The sequence below is a fragment of the Rhynchophorus ferrugineus genome, unplaced genomic scaffold (assembly GCF_030347505.1).
Source record: "Rhynchophorus ferrugineus isolate W39M unplaced genomic scaffold, kcgeb_rfMv2 rfM2, whole genome shotgun sequence".
Classification (NCBI taxonomy): Eukaryota; Metazoa; Arthropoda; class Insecta; order Coleoptera; family Curculionidae; genus Rhynchophorus; species Rhynchophorus ferrugineus.
This window is the reverse complement of record NW_027472581.1, coordinates 33,010,576-33,028,643: the sequence shown is the minus strand read 5'-3', so window position 1 is coordinate 33,028,643 and position 18,068 is coordinate 33,010,576. Positions and strand designations below refer to the sequence as shown.

Here is an 18,068-nt window from a genome sequence, read left to right as displayed (position 1 = left end):
AAATTAAATGTTTACAGGATTGTGCTATTTTATTATGTTATTATTTATTTATTTATTTGAAATTGTATCTATAAATTATTTTGGCCGTCTGATTTATTTATTTAAGTAGTTATTTTTTATTCGAAAGGTATTCTTATTGATGAAAGAGGAATTCAGATTTTCTCCTTAAAGGTGCGGATAATCACCAATGGTGTAGACATATAATATTTGAAAAATATTAACGTGCTACAGAGACTATAAGACAAATATGAGCTAAAAATCAGTTAATATTGAAAAACTGACTGTAAATATAGTGAAGATCTATCAGCTGCAGAATGAATGCAGTAACGAATTTTTGGACAGAATACTGATTAATATAAATAAATCTTAAAAAATATTTAGTGTCTTAGTGTAAAGCAATTTTTCCAGTTTGTTATCATTTTTCATTTGTTATCAACACTTTTAAAAGTCCGAAATCACTTGGAATGTTTCCCATATAATTTTACTAGAATACAGGGTAGCTAGTAAAGTAGTAAAGGTAAAAAATGACAATGTAAAATTGTTTTGAAGAAGTAAATAAGAGTGTTACTTGAGCCTTTCCGTTCATTAATTTTGGTTTAGAGATAAACATTGACAATTGATCAGCTGACCGTATTACAGGTGCAATAGAGAAAACTTTTAAAAGGATAATTTATTCTGCAATTTTTGAAAGACGTGAGCTAAACGTTTAATGGCATATGACACAAAGGCCTAGATACACGTTAGCAACAAAATTACCTAGTCAGATGAGTCAGATTCTGATATCCTACATTTATAATCGTCACTACTAGGAGTAACAACATTGAGACAATCGTAAATTGATTACAAATAGCGGCCACTATCATTAGTGAGTGGATTAATTAATTGAGAGATTAAGTTAAATAATATGATGTCTACAAATGTGTGTTAAAAGGCCTTTAGTATTTTTGTATGCTAACACACCAAAATACTTAGGTATGACTATGTCAAAAAGTAGCTAGCAGAAGTTTGCAAGAAATTGAAAAAAATGCTTTGATGACATTCCGAATTATCACTTTTGAAGCCACTGGGTATCAGTGGGGTTTTCATATGAAAACAAAGTATCTCGCAACATTGTAAGCGCCCTATGATATACTAGAAACAAAGTACTTAGAATTAGTGGTAAGAAAAGTCAGCAAAGAAATTAAACTGTTTGCGAAAAACAGCAAGTGAAAATGCGCGAGTATAAAAACGTACAACTACTCGACAATAGGGGAACAAGCCAAAGGTTAAAGAGACCAAAACCCTTTGAATAAATACTGTCAAGCTATGTATGAAAACTATGTAAATTTATATAGAGTGTACTAATGAGAGTACATCCATCAACCGCTGACTAAATTTGGAACTGAAATCATAGATCTGAATTAGGTAGAATTTATCATTTGTTTAATCGCTTGTAATCATTGCAATCTCCAATATATACCCTAACACATCATAGAAAATAACTATAGAGTTTGTAGTTGAATAGAACAGAAAAGTTAAGTGAAAATCAAGCGCAAAATGGACACATGATTTCTTAATATCCGCCAAGTGCTTTTTAAATTAGAAAACATTGACCTTCAACATAGATGAGTAAAAGAAAAAACAGAATGCTGTATTACATACACCATAGTTTGTAAAGTGCCGAGAGTACCTAATAAGATATGTAGTAAGGTAAACCGTAATATGCTTGTGGCAAGAATATCGAAAATATATGGACAAATCTTAAAAATATACAAAAAAAAGAACATATTTTAGACCAATATCGATATTTTTGTTGGGTGATACTTTTTCAAGAAAACACTGAAGATATTTTGTAAATATCTTAAATGTCTTAAGTACGAAAAAGTGAATTTTAAAGGTTTATTAAAAATATCGATATATGTAAACAGAAGTATGCACATTTTCTGTTTTCCGATATATCGATATATTTTTTTAAATATCGAAATTTTTGTTGGGTGATACTATTTCAAAAAAACACTGAAGATACTTTGTAAATATTTTAAATGTCTTAAGTACCAAAAATTTAATTTTAAAGGTTTATTAAAAATACCGATATATGTAAACAGAAGTATGCATATTTTCTATTCTCCGATATATCGATATATTTTTTTAAATATCGATATTTTTGTTGGGTGATACTTTTTCAAAAAAACACTGAAGATATTTTGTAAATATTTTAAATGTCTTAAGTACCAAAAACTGAATTTAACTCTTTTAATTTATATTTATAAAAACAGAAGAATCATGTATTATTATACTTGCAATAATTATATGGTAATCAAGTTTTAGTTTAACAGTTAACAGTTTTATTGTTAATAGAAATAAACTAATAGAAATAAAGAATGAATTTTTATTGAAAGAATATTTTTAAGATATTCAATAAACCTTTATTTAAAATAGAATTAACTAGTATATCATTTTTAGCTGCAAATAACGATGAAATATTCATAAGAATCCATTATTATTTTAATACAAACACTAAAATAAAAACTTAATGTCTTACAGCATAAAGAACTCGTAATATTCTAATTTTACACGAATAAAATAGAGCACTGTCAAATGAATGAACGAATAAAGCGAAAATAAAATTTGGCACTTAACAAGGGGCGAAGAAAACACGCGCAGAAAAACTAATCTGCCGATCTATCAGAAATTTGAAATAATTGACCCGGTGTGTCGGGCTTAGAAAAAACGTAGCGTGTCTTTCGCAACGCTCCGCTTTCGAATAACTGGCGCGATAACGAAAGATTAGAGGTTCCTAGGCCTAGAAAAAATGCTGATTCCACCGAACAACCACAGCTGGCGTTCGAATTTGAATATCAAAAAGCTACTCACCTTTATTGGGTTATATCACGCGAATTCCACCACTCTACCAGTTTTGATAAAACTGATTACTTGTTTTCATTTTCGTACGAATATTAGCAATATTTTTACAAATACGCGTTTTTTTAAATTTAATACTCTGTAGTATACGACTCTATTGATTACGAACGTTTTACTTCATGTTTTTGTAATGCTGAACATGATGAAAACATTTGAATAATCAATATAATCATATAAAAAGTGTAAGAAATACTTTTATTTCTTTGTAAATAAAATACAAATCTTGATTTATATACAAGGAATTATAACGGTGATTACAATAACATTCTGCTATCAATTACGTCAACAAGTACTTTTCGAGAGTCTCTAAGAAACTACATCCTTTTTTTGGGCCTGATATGCCAGCTTAAAAGGTTTCCTTGCTGATATTAACTCAATTTATAAGAGAGCATTATCCGTGAAGGCGCTTTATTTGGGGTTTGAAAACCTTTGGCGGCTTGGAGAGCCGCTTTTGGGGGGATAGTTCTCGGGGTTACGGGATTGGAAACGCCTTTGAGAAGGATCTAATGTGGGAATTTTTGGAGAGAGCTGAGGTTGCATGGAATTTCTTGTATAAGGAGAAAACGAACCGTCTTATTTCTGGTGTATCAGTTCCCCGATGAATTTGGGTATTTCTGACAGACCATGGCGCATTCAGAGTTTGTCAAAAATTTAACCATTGGACTGTGGCATTTAATTGAATTGGAAGTTTTCTCTGAGAGGCATCTACAGAACGACACGAAGAGAACTGGTGAAGAAAGCTGTGTCATCCGCGTATTGGGCGGTTTCAACATCTTTCTTCATTGGCATATCTGACATGAAGAGGTTGAATTATGCTGGGGCTAATGGCGAACCTTGGGGACTCCTGCTTTGACTGATTTAGGACTGGAAAGTGTATTAACGATCTTTACTTGAAAGGACCCCTCCGAAAAAAAATGAAAGCAGTAAAATTATCAGGTATTCGGGTAAACCTGCTTCCATGGGTTTGTGTATTAGGCCGTTGTGCCAAACCTTGTCGAACGCTTTTGTTAGGTCTAAAAAGACCGCGCAGAGCTTTCTTCATTGCGAAGTGAATTTCTGCAACCAATTTAGTGGTCTGATGTGCACATGAATGTTTGGTTCTGAACCCGTGTTGTTCGTCTGGTATGATATGGTTCTGCTCAGTGAACCCGTTGAGTACAAACAGCATCGCTCTTTCAGAAATCTTGGACATTGAGCCGAGCAGGCTGATGGGACTGTAGAATCTGCTCCTTTTTTCGGAATCACCACTATGTGTGCATGTTTCTAAATTTTTGGGAAGTGTTGCAGCCGCATGATGGAATTTATGATGTTGGTTAATTCCGAGAGCTGCTTGTATGGGAACTTTTTGAGATGGAATACTGAAATTTCGTCGTATCCAGGTACCTTATTGGGTTTAAGATTGCTGATGATATTTTGTAGCACTTTTGGTGAGGCTAGGTGGTTTTGAAGATAGTTTGGAGGCACTATTTTCTTTAGATTGTTGGACTCTCTGATGACTTTTTGTTTTAATGACCATCAGAGTAATTAGGTGGTGATCAAGAAATCCTACGTCGACTGGGTTTTGTGTGTTTTGGATTAGAGTGTTGGTGTAGTGAGTTTGTGGTAGTGTGTCGGTTCTGCTGAGATTATCGATATCAAACCCCGCTTGATTAGTCTTAGTAGAATGTGATATCTATCTGAAAATACTCGTATAAGTTATAACTATTTTATAGAACAGAAACTGACGTCAAAGTCGTCAAAGTAACTGATGTATAGTTATGATGGATGGATAATCTGAAGCATATATAAACGCCACCGAAAGTGGTTTCTGCTGGCTCTTGGTGGCAATGAATTTAACGTGTGGCCTTTAATTTTTTCCTTATGCGCATTGCATCTCATTTTACACCCATTATTGTTAGTGTTAGAGTATATGCTGGTACGTTGTGCGTTACCTTCCCTTCTTACCAGGCGCATATGTCATATTTAATATATATATATGCATAAGTCAGTAACTTTCTCAAGTAAAATATTTTCATGTGCATTGTATTAAAAGAACAACATTTTTTTATGCGTCAAATACGACCTCTTTTGCTTCAAGTTAATATAAGATCTGTCCAAAAACTTTGAATAATAGTCCCCGGTGGTCGTTTTATCCTTATCAAGGTAAATTACATGAATGACGTCGCATACATTGGTAAGCATATTTTTGGAGAGGCTGAATTCACGGTTGAACGTTATATATACACATTCATATAATAATTGGTTTGTATATTCACGTAAAGTGTAATGTTCCTGCATAGTTGAGATGCTTACAGCCTCAGCCACCTGAAGTAATTTTAGGTTTAACGTTGGGAACTATCGACTGAAAACATTCGAAACAGTCGATAGTCGCAAAACAATCGAAACAGTCGACAGTCAAAAAACTAGCGATGCACGGTTTGACTGTTTTGTTCAATTTGTGATGACAGACGAAGATATATGAACCCATTCCTGTATAAATTGTGAGAGATGAAAAAACGGAGATAATTGCTTGGAGCAGTTAATTTTATATGTGTTTATATTTTCCAACGGTAGTATAAGCGAAACGGAGTACGTATTCCTTCACGTACTAACTTTAAAAAAGAAAAGGGAAAAAAAGAATTACTGAATACTATTAACTGCTAACTAATGCAACTACTAATTAATGCAATAAATAATTTCATTTTAAACGAAGTAGAATTACTTTTATATTTGAATGTTCTGTGGATCTGTAAAAAGGATTGGAATTTTTCTATGAATTGGAATAATACCTCGCAAATATTTTATCGTATTTTAATATTTTAATTGCTATTTTCAAATAATAAAATATTCAATTATTATAAAATAATTCAATAAATAAATAAAACCTAAAAATTCAAGATGTACAATAACCATAAATACTAAATAAAAATTAAACATATACCTAATAATATAAAAAACCTAATTCGTGATATAATTAAAATTGATCGCACAATAACTACTAGAGCTTCTTTAAATAAAGTAAATGCTTTATTTATTATTGAGCGGAAATATTTTTAACAAAAATAGAGAGAATAATCGAAATATATTATTGTCATAAAAACAGTCAAAAGTATTTTACTATTTATCAATCAACATCTTTTGACCCTATTGTATTAACAATCAAAATGCTGCTATATTAATATACAATATATTGTTATTTACAAGAAAACTACCAAAAAAACACAAAAATTGTATATATTACATATAAATCTATGTAAGAATAAATTGGGTACATTTTTGTCAAGGTCGCGGCTATGACGACAGAGCCAAAATGTTAAAAATCAATCGAATGAAACTAGTAGAACCAAAAATAGTAATTAAAAGTACATGACTGAATTAGTCGATAACAATTAGTAACAAAATCAGTTGGATCGAAAATAACGACTGAAAACAGTTACTGAAAAAAGTAGTAAAATAAGTTGAACCAAAAATAGCGACCGAAACAGTCGATACTAAAAAGTAGTCAATTACTAAACAGTCGATAGTCGATTTCAGTCGATAGTTCCCAACACTAACAAGACAATTTATTACAAATCCTTAAATTTTGCCATTTTGCATGATTTGAAAAACCAACCGACCTCATAAACAAGATAAGTAAAAAATAAAGCAGACAGGAAACAATATAACGCTACTATAAAATAAATAATAAAAATAAATCATCAATTTCCTTTTGTTGTATGATCATACAGAGACACAGGCAGAAATTGTTTTCCGTTCTCCCATACACGAATTGCCATTCGAGTTGTTTGTCATCAGTTTCTTTTCACGGAAAGAAAAAAGAACAACTTTTATATTGTCACGATATAAATAAAGATCAACTGGAACAGTTCAAAAATGAAAAATGATGTGGATAATGATACTTGCAACAACTGATGTGCCTCTATGGATCAAGTGTGATAGAACAAATGTTACTTAATTGTTTATTTATAATCCAACTTTATACATAGGGTGTGTCAAGTCGAATGGCTTTCGAATGATTAAATGAAAAATAGAGGACTTTGTTATATTACCTAACTATAGATTCTCTGAAATGACATTATAATATATATGAAAATGATACGTACATATCATACATATGAAAATGTAGACGTACAGTAAAATATATTTTATGGAGTTTTTGAAGGGTGGCTTTGGCGGCGACAGGTACCTGATAACATCTATTATCCACTAAAAACAAATTAACCGAAGTCATCATGGCAATGTATACCTGTGAACAGTGAGCTAAAATAATAATATTTCAAAATGAGTGCTAGTTGAGCTTAGAAAATAATTTTAGCGACAGGGCGCATCTTTTCAAAGAGTGGCAACAAGTGACCATGTCATAATGCATCCAAAAAAGTTATAGTCAATATCGTATTGTGCAAAATTAAATGAAAACAAAAGAATAAGTGGAAGCTAGTATACAGTAGTAATCAACAGGTAGCCCAGTTTGGAAATAGGGTCAAATATTTTGATATGATTCTTGATGCTAAACTCAGGTGGAAGTTTAAGTACGAAAAATATACTGATCATTGTATTCAGCCCTGTACTGTTGTTATTGTACCAACAAGGCTTGAAATCAGTATGGATTTATGGTGTTCAACTGTGGGTCTGTACCAGTCAAAGCAATGGAATATAATATTATATATATAAAGATTCCAAAACATATTACTGCGAGGCATCCAAAGTATAATCGTAATAATAATCTGCATAAGGATTTGAAGGTAATGGTTAATAATCGTATTAAGGAATATGCCCAAAGACATTAATATATGCTTCACCAGCATATTGAGGTTCTCCAGCGCCAAGAGAGAATATTAAAAACAGACATAAATCTTAAGCCCAAAGTTCTTATCATATAATAAATACAATGTAATTTTAAAACCGTAGCAAATTATAATAATTAAAGAAATTATCAAATATTGTACCGTCAGCTTTATTGGTACTCCATTCAGTTAATCACGAGAGCTATCGCATAAATGTTATAGTTTATTTTGGTAGATTTAATAAGCCTTAAATTAATGTATTTCAACTTTTTGTTTGTACTTCAATCAGTCTCAAAATATTCAAACAGTTTAAAAGCAAGATAAGTACATTAGTACGTATTTGACAGATTAAAATATTAATCAAAATTACTTAAGCTAAAGTTGTGTGGTTGTGGTTATCTTGTTGTCTCTTTGATCTAAAGTTCAGTTAGAAGTATCTGCCAGCTAACCTTTACAGTTGTATTATTTGCTCAGCTTTTTGTTTAACAAGATGTTTTTTATTTAATCTACCATGTTACAAGATAAAATTGACATGGCCAGGTTTGAATCTATTAAGCTGTATTTTCCAGCATATAGCCAATTTCTAGGAAGAAATATAGCTTTAGAGAAAGTGACGTTGTTGAAAATCTCGTTGGTAAAGGTCAGAAGTATTGCTCCTTTGGCTCCTGTTTGGTTATCTCGAATCCCATCCGGATATTTGGTATATTTATGTTATAAGTGGTTTAGCATATCTTAACAGTAGTTTCATAAACTATTTGGACATGAAGTATAACACAATCAGTGTTATACTAAAATATACCAGAACATAGGAGCAATAAAAATATGTGTCAACATAATGATAGCTGTTCGCGGAAGTTTTTTCAGTAATCCATTTTAGAATTGAGCTTGTCGTCAATTTTGTTCCAACTTCCACTGGAAAAATCAGAGTTATCTACTTCTGGTTGATAGTGGGTATTATGCGAATAAATTAGCTTTTCCGTCGGCTGGTAAGATTATGGCGTCTGTATTTTGGTAAGCACATGCAATAATTTTCATTGACTATCTTGAAAAAGGAAGGATCATCAACAGCGACTATTACATAGCGCTATTGGACCGTTTGAAGGACGAAATCGCCGAAAACGGTCGCATTTGAAGAAAGAGAAAGTGCTGCTTCACCAAATCAATGCACCGTGTCACAAATCAGGGAAAACGATGGCAAAAATCCATGAATTGGGTTTCGAATTGCTTCCTCATCCACCCTATTCTCCAGATCTGGCCACCAGAGACTATCTCATGTTCTCAGATATCAAAAGAATGCTCGCCGGGAATAAATTTTCGTCGAATGAAAAGTGGTGAAGCAAGAGACAAATCGTACTACAAAAATGATCGAAAAGTTGGAGGGTCGTTATAATCAGTGTATCACCCTTGAAAGGAATTATGTTGAATAAAAAAAACTAATTTTGCCAAAAAATGTGTTTTACTACGGTAGGCCAGGGACTTTTCAATTGACTTGTTACTCACATAATGTAACACAATATTCCTCAAGAAAATAATTATGAATTTTCCTAAGTTCGGTATTTCGCTTGAATAGCTTCCATTTCTCGGACCGTTCTTTTTTTATTGAGTAATGGCACCAGAAATAACTTTCTCTAAAATTTAAACATGTTTTCGGTTAGAATAAAATAATATAGCTTCTTGTCAATCAATTTGCTGTCCGAATAAATCCAGATATTTTCAGAGCGGAGATAAAATTCTAGTAAACTCACAAGAATGTAAAATAAAGCAATTAACTTCATTAAACTCGTATTGAGATCTTAGTATATTAAATTCAATAGCTTGTATTGACTTCCACGGCGAATTATTAAAGCCCAGAGAGCAGACAATTAATAACGTTATCTGAACTAATGACCCAATATACTCCAAAGTACCGGAAAACAAATAAAAAACCTAAATAAGCAGTCCTCTCCACCAGGTTATCGCTTCGATACCCCTTTGAGTACATTTCCACTAATTTCCACGTCAACAAGTTTCCATCGAACCCAATACTCTCCGTCTCCCTCGCTCCCAACCGCCGGTACTGGATTTTCATTAGCGAAATTTCCCCTTTACATTCAGTGTTAAAAAGTTTATCCATCGACCAGCAGACATTTGATGCATTTTCCGATAGAATTTTAGGACGAACATGCAAACATAGCTAAAAATAGAATTTTTTATATTCATTAATATTTGGTTGTTCAATAAGTTTTGTCTCTCGGTATAGAAAACACGATTATATGTTTCAAAGGCACTTGTTGGCCCACCATACTCGTTCTATTCGTTAGGGGCAGGAAGTTATAATGCGGAAGATCGTCGAAATACGTTTTGGCAACTAGTAGATTAGTAGTTGGTTTTATATCTTAGTACTACCCCATATTCGCACCCCGTAGATCTACATTAGCTTTATGATCAATTAATGATATATCAATCTCTTCGAATAAAATAATAATGAACATCTGAATTCATTGATATTGACTTTTGTACTTAAACATATACAAGCTGGAGCAAACACCATCGAAATTGCAACTTTTATAGCGGCTTCCAGTTTTAATGAAGTCTTCATTACAATTTTAAAATTATGATTCTGTGAAAATTGTGTGAATGACAACCGGTCCGGAATCCTATACGTTCTCAATTTAACATGACAGCACTCGGATTAAGCACTCGATTGCGCGCAAATTAAATAACCCAAAACTTCAATATTTCGATATTTCAGGTTCTACTGCACTGATTTACTTGCGTAACTGAAAATATATACAAACAATAACAACATTTGGACTTTATATATATATAAATTCGGAAATGTCAAAAATTAGTAAAAAAATTGTATGTTTTTTTCGTACCAAACAGCCATAATTTGGCGAAAAAAATTTAATTGACTTTTGTAAAATATGTTTATATAGCACAAACTTTTATTTTTGTATTTCGGATTTCAATTTTGTCAATCAGGTCACGCAATTCTTTGGCCTTTTCAGATGAAAAGGGGGTCTTTTCATCTGCCTTTGGATTTTTTGTCATTTATGTATTCTTTGAACATTAACAAATATCTTAAAAAAATTAATAGTAAAAATATTGTTTGTTTAATTTTAATTCAATAAAAAAAATAACTTTAGACTAGATTAACGCCTTAAATAACACAACATAACTATTAAATTATTTGGTTTTGATACTTATCTACATGAAATAAGAGTTTGAAGTCAATGAAATACATGTCTTAGCTTTTGACACTGGCAAAAGGTTTTCATATACTATGGAGGTACAAATGTATAAAATAATATATTTTTTAGATACTCTTTTTCTTTTCTCTACCACTTTTTCGTTACCTTCTTTTTAAAATTAAAAATTGATCAGAATATCAAGCACCTAATATGTAACAAATAGCCTCTAAAGAGAACTTTGTCTTTTGCAAACTAGTCATAATTAAGCCTCATCTACTTTCACGAAACATACCACAAAATAAAATTATTCTTTAGAAAAATGTTCAAGGATTCACTTTGAAGTCGTTTTACAAATCAGCGTTGTTGAATCTTTTACTATTTCTTCTCATATTTTTTTCAAAATATGAAAGCCAAATGTTTTTAAAACAAAGCCTAATAGTTCCGTCTCTTAAGGAAAGAGAACGTATTGAATAATATATTATATATTTGCGATACTCACTTAGACACTTTCAGACTATGTACGATTTATAGTAAATGTATTAAAATATATTTTAGAAATGCAATGTGTTCAGTAGAAAGTTCTAATTTCAAAAATGTTAAATACTGTTTCAAATACAATTTATTTTAACATTATAGTACATCTAATGCATATATTATCGAAGGACTTAAAACTACAATTAAGAATAAAGGTATAATATTTTGTAGGTAAGAGTCGTTTTATTATATTTAGATTGAACTCTTTTCCACACTACCCATGAGGTAGAGTTCTAGGCAGATATTTTTAAGTAGTGGTATCCCCCTGGAGGCCTAATCTACCTAATTAACAATTATATATCAAAGTAATGTATTTTACTTTCATTTGGGAGGATCTGTACACACAAATCTTTCACGTCCCAAAGTTAGTTGTTTCCACTCTCATCAATCGGTCTCAGGAATTTCCAGCATTATCATATATCCTGAAAGTTTCCTTTAGTCACTTTTGCTTTCCGAGTTACTGTGCAAGTCAATCACTAAAATGTTAATTTTCAATCCATCTGAAACATGTTCACGATCCGCCATTTATCAATTACTTCCTCTGTATGTCTTACCGAGTTTATCCAAACCGAAGGTGTTACGGTCGACAATGGTTCCTTCCACATATCTGAACAGTTCTTGGTGGAATATCCTTCTCGACCAGCATGTCTATTATAATGGTTCTTTGCTACCCCCCATATTGACTCGATTGGATTGAATATGCAATGATCGGGAGGAAGTTATAATATTATATGACCATACTGTTCAGCCATCTGATCTACTCTATATCTTTATTCGAGCTTATTTCTAAAAAAAGTAAATTGCAAAAAACGCAATGAAACATTTCATTGAAATTTACACCTAATAATGAAACTCAATTCATGTTTTAAAAGCCATTACAGCTTCATTATACTTTGTTGATGCTATTGTTGAGATTTTTTCCACCAGTGTGATATGATATGGTGTGCTGTCCAAAATAATAACTAATGGTTCCTCTAGGTTTTTTAACAATTGATTTTCAAATCATTACAAAAACATGTTATGGTTTGAAATCATTCAAAAATAGAATTATTTTTAAGGCAATGTCTGAAAGTTCATTTCTTCGAGGGTTATTTTTACACCATTTCAATCCTATGTCCTGTAAGGGTGTACGAATGGAATGTCCTATATTCCTCAAAAAGCTACATATCCCTAACTCTTTTATGTATACTTTCCTGACTAACAATTTTCTCTTAAATAATTATATTAAATTATGTTTATATCGATAAAATAGTTTGTGTACTCACTATTCTTATATATTTTGTATATTTGACTGCGAATAGAGTCAATATCAAGATGTTCAAGTTTTCTTAGTTGAATATAACATATTATTCTTCATTTTGTAAGCGATGTTATTCACAGTACCTACACTAATATTCAGCGCAGCAGCAACATGCTAAAATATTTTTGAATAAAAATTGCAGCAACTTATAGTATTTAATATCATCAATAATGACCTCCCTAACGGAATTTAGGGGCAAAGGGCCGTCAGTATCCCGTTCCTTTTCGAAATAACTTTATATCATATTTTATATAATAAAATATCAGTCAATTTGTGACTCTGAATATCTATATTTTCGGCATTTTTCAAACAAGGTGATATTATGATATAATATAAAATATATATTATGGAGAGATTTAAAATGTATCAAAATAATCAAAGCGCTAAAATAACGCTTGCTGGTTTATAACCTGCAGTAATTATAACCACAAAATATACAGACAATATTTTATGATTATAACTAATATTTTGAATAATTTTGCGTTCATAATTAACTGTAGTTTATAGATATACTACAATGTTAAAATTAATTATATTTGATAACATTTTTGTTCAATTATTTTATTTAGATTATATTTTTTTGTATGTCAACGCCAAACTGAACTAAAACTCAGAGTTGCATCGAGAGTGCTGCATCGACACGACGTTTTGACGAACAGATATCGTTTCTATATATATATATATATATATATATATATATATATATATATATATATATATATATATATATATATATATATATATATATATATGTATGTGTATATATGTATAGAAAGGTGTCAAAGGCGAAAGTTTTTCTACAATCAATATCAATATTTAAAAAAACAATATATGGTAAACGAAAAATACACATTTTTTTTGCAGCGTTGGACATCATCCCTACAGCTTCCGTCATTGAACACTTCGCTTTGATTGACGTGTAATACCACGGCGGTTTGCTGTATCTTCTGGTTATATTTTTTCAAAAAAAAAAATTGAACTTAAATATTAAAAATAAATTTTAATGAATCCATTAATCCGATTTCATTAAATAAATTTTGTTTTTGTGATTGTTGATTATTGTTGATCTTGATTGTACATATTTAGAACGCTTGAGCACAATAATTAATTATTGATAACCTCGAAAATACTATAATATACTATAAAGTTATTTTGTGGCAAGATAACCGGACAAATAAAGCATGATAGCATGTAAACTAAATACTGAATCCTCGCAAATGAGATTCAATACTGTATAAACCGCTGATCATCATTCAATCATGAGATTAATAATTACAACTGTAACTTTGAATTAAAATTCTCATATACCTACTTTAAATGTTAAAATCTGTGAAATAAATAAATAAAATATGTTTTTATTTTATATAAGTAGAAATATATAATAGGTGGCAACAAAGTGATGTTACTTACCCGACAATTAAGATAAACATGAGTCGGAATTATCCACCTTGAACTTACCTGCAAACAAAAGAAATATATTACAAACAAATCAATACGTTTATAAGGTAATATCATGGTCGCATCTTATTACAAGCAGCAAAACAAAATATCGTTTTCCATGAATGAAACAAACTATAAATTACCGACACTTATCTACAGATGCGGCGTATATAAAACAATTTTATTTTAATATCTTTCTTATTTTAATGGAGGCGGGATATTGAAAAAAAAAACAAAATCGAAAATCAGGTTCGTTATTTATGCAGAAACGTTCACAATACAAATAACGAACACAGATCAAAATTAATGTGATTCTTGCATTCTTTTATTGTATTTTTTTCTTCTTGGCCCCAAAACAAGTTGGTCACAGTTGGCCACCAGTTGTTCAGAGCTGGTACATTAAAATCAATCTGCAGCAGAGAGTTGTTGGTTCCTGACACTATGCAGTGCATCAAGATGAAATCGATTTTACTGGTAATGTATCATTTGTTACTAGTAATATAATATATTTAATATTAGTGAACTACATAAATAAAGTTTTTGAAAATGTGTAAAGTAGGCTCAATAATATAATTAACTAGTTACTTTGTTTAATAGTTGTGTTACATTTTCCTTTAGTTGCATACATAAAAAGATAGGATGTTAATAGTAGATATACTTGTCATCGATAATACAATGTATTCGGAAAGTTATTGCTTGGCACGTTCGTTACCGATCTGGCATTAAATCCTTACCATAGTATTAGTATATATAGAACATATAGCAGGCCGACTACGTTTTTTCTGATTACAACAATAAAATATTCCTAATAACGTTTTTTAACGCGTGTGCAGTCTAAGTTTTAATATTTTTAGTCATTTTTTTTTGTGTCACGCGCCAGATCCTGATCGGCACTGAGGTCAAATTTTATTGCCGATGGCGGCATAACGCGGGAACGAGTGGCGTATTAAAATGGACAGAATAAAAAATAGATTGTTGATTAGGAGATATGCCTTAAAATTCAATAACAAGATTACATTCAAAAATACCTAAGTAAATGAACCTACAAACAAACAAAATATCTATTCAATCTATCCCCTAAATGAACGACCATAAGCTAATACAAATTTTTACAAAAACCCACAAAATAAATAAAGACCCTATTCAGATAAATTACAAGATGTCACTCATGACCACGAGACCACGATATCCGTAACATGCAGTGCATATATAAATAGTGCCTTTTCTTTTTTTTGTAAATAAAAATTTTTACATTGCTTTCTCATTACGTTTCCTATTTTCTTCTCCTCTCGTATTTTCAAAACATGTTCGCTGATAACCGCTCTGGAAGTAGGTTTGGACGGAGCCTTTAGTAACCTTTTTATGACAGACAAGCGAAAGTCGTAAATTGGAATACGATTACCTGAATATTTATTGTAAAGTTAGGGCACGTTTCATATCTATTTTTCCCCTTATAGGACGAGAGGGCTCTGACATATCAATATTTTTCCCGCCATATGCAATTCTGTAATACGCATGAATCAAAAACGAAAAATCGAAACCAAACACGTAAATGAGTCAACTATAGTTTTCAGATAGTGCCGATACAATTGTATTCGTGCACTGCTAATGCCGAACTAAATACAAGGCTTAGAAAGACCACCGCATATGTAACGCGCTGGAGCGAAATTGGCGTCCAATGAAAGCTAAACATTATCCGCTAGCGCGTTATTGGCAGCGAACGTGACAATATATTTTATCATAATTTAACTGTATGCAAAACATAATACACAATATTATTATATTATTATTAATGTCTATTCACATTCATATATTATTAATTACAATTATATTATTCGAACAGAATATATATACTTTTAGTTCAATAAGTAATCAGTATTAAAAAAAATCAATATCAAACTTATGTTATTTGAAATATTGTTAATATTCAATGCATTAAACTTACTACCAAATAATGACACTGATCGGTATTAACTATTGGTCCGATGTTAATATGCTGTTGGTGCTTTTAATCCGCGATTTTGGTTTCCTAATATTTTCAATATTTTCTAGACAAATTAGGACTTAGGACTTAGGAATTAGGAATTAGGTCTTATTAGCTAATTTAAATAATGTAGATATTATGCGGATGACTAATTTCTTAGGTACATGTTGCTTCGTTATTATTTCTCTTCTTATTGGTACAAGTACCTTAACCTTACCTCTTAATAACCAAACATATTTAAACATATATAATAATTGCAACATATCAAACGTTACTTCTAAATATATCGAGGATATTAAATCTTCCTTCTAAACCAAGGGAGATACAAATATTAACGAGTAATATTTCTGAGTCTTTTATACATGAATATTCATCGTTTTATTTAATAGCCTAATTTGAAACATAAATTATGAAAATATATAAATCATCTTTTAAGAAAACGGGGGCACCTAGAGGAATAAAAGGAATGTGTTGATAAAATATTGCTTTTTGAAGGGAAAAAGCACAGTTGAAGCAAAAACTTGGCTTGATGCCGAGTTTTCGGACACTACCCCAGGAAAATCAACCAAATTGAATGAAATAGCAGACACTCTAAAGATATCAACTGAACGTGTACTTCATATTATTCACGAATATTTGGGTATGAGAAAGCTCTATGCAAAGTGGGTGCCGCGCGAGCACACTTTTGACCAAAAACAACGACGAGTTGATGATTCGGAACAGTGTTTGGAGACTATCAAGCATAATAAACTCGAGTTTTTGGGTCGATATGTGACAAGGGATGAAACATGCCTCTATCATTTCACTTCGAAGTCCAATCGACCGTCCGTCATCCGAGTGGACTGTACACGATGAACCTGCTCCAAAGCGTGGGAAAACGCAACAGTCGACTGGCAAAGTTATGGCATCTGTATTTAAGATGCGCATGGAATAATTTTCATTGACTACCCTGAAAAAGGAAGGACCATCAACAGCGACTACTACATAGCGATATTGGGTCGTCTGAAAGACGAAATCGCCGAAAAACGGCCGCATTTAAAGAAAAAGAAAGTTCTGCTTCACCAAACAATACACCGTGTCACAAGTTAGTGATAACGATGACAAAAATTCATAAATTGGACTTCGAATTGCTTCCGCATCCACGGTATTTCCAAGATCTGGCCCCCAGCGAATATTTCCTATTCTTAGGTCTCAAAAAACAAAATTTTTGTCGAATGAGGAGGTGATAGCCGTCGAAGAGGACAAATCGTACTACAAAAATGGTATCGAAAAGTTGGAGGATCGCTATAATCAGTTTATCACCCTTGAATGGAATTATATTGAATAACAAAAACTAATTTTGCCAAAAAAATGTATTTTATTATGGTAGACTGGGGACTTTTCAATTTACCTGTTAGGGTTCCTTAAAACTACGTAAATGTTTTTTTTACATTTGAAAGGATATTAAAACCGAAAACCAGTAATTAGAACATTATTAAACGAAGTTATTTAATTTTAAGCACTGTTTTATGTTACTTTCGGTTATTTCCATTTTGTTGGAGTTATTAGTTTTGTTGGAATTATGGCAAACTTATATGGAAAAAAAATATTCTAAATTTTTTGCAGAGACCAAATTAATGTGTCCGCTTTATCGGAAGGTATACACCAGTGAAAGAAAAACCCGACATATGTGAATATTCTATCCCAACGTATATTTACACAAGAATCCTCTGCTTTATTTGCTTACAAGATATTTAGATTTAGAAATCATAATATTGATTTAATTGTATTTCGGGTAAAGAAAAATAAAAAAATTAAAATTGTTCTTGTTTAAGGACTGTTATTAATTGATATGGCTCTGCAGACATAGTATATCACTGTACTAGAAGTAATTCTAAAGGTTGTTGTTTTTTTTTACTGTGTTTACATTCAAGTTATTGAATTATTTATTGTAAGTTTTTAATCTCTCTTGAGCTATTAGATTGGAATTTCAG

The 18,068-nt window shown here is 31.4% G+C and overlaps 2 protein-coding genes across 4 annotated transcripts in view; one reads left to right on the top strand and one right to left on the bottom strand.

Annotated features, from left to right (window-relative positions):
* The window catches only part of LOC143190637 (disks large 1 tumor suppressor protein), a 308,341-nt gene that overhangs the window by 28,882 nt on the left and 261,391 nt on the right, over nt 1-18,068 (bottom strand). For 2 of the 3 annotated variants that reach the window (XM_076395118.1, XM_076395117.1), the window contains exon 3: nt 13,963-14,129. The exons of the other annotated variant lie outside the window; for it this stretch is intronic. In XM_076395118.1, coding sequence (XP_076251233.1) covers nt 14,089-14,129 — 41 coding nt within the window. In that variant the 3' untranslated portion in view covers nt 13,963-14,088. Of the gene's footprint in view, nt 1-13,962; nt 14,130-18,068 lie in introns of those variants that run through there. 3 annotated transcript variants of the gene reach the window in all.
* LOC143190635 (uncharacterized) overlaps nt 14,427-18,068 on the top strand; it is a 56,316-nt gene continuing 52,674 nt past the window's right edge. The window contains exon 1 of the mRNA XM_076395114.1: nt 14,427-14,585. Within this exon, the coding sequence (XP_076251229.1) occupies nt 14,553-14,585 (33 nt within the window). The 5' untranslated portion in view covers nt 14,427-14,552. The remainder of the gene's footprint in view (nt 14,586-18,068) is intronic.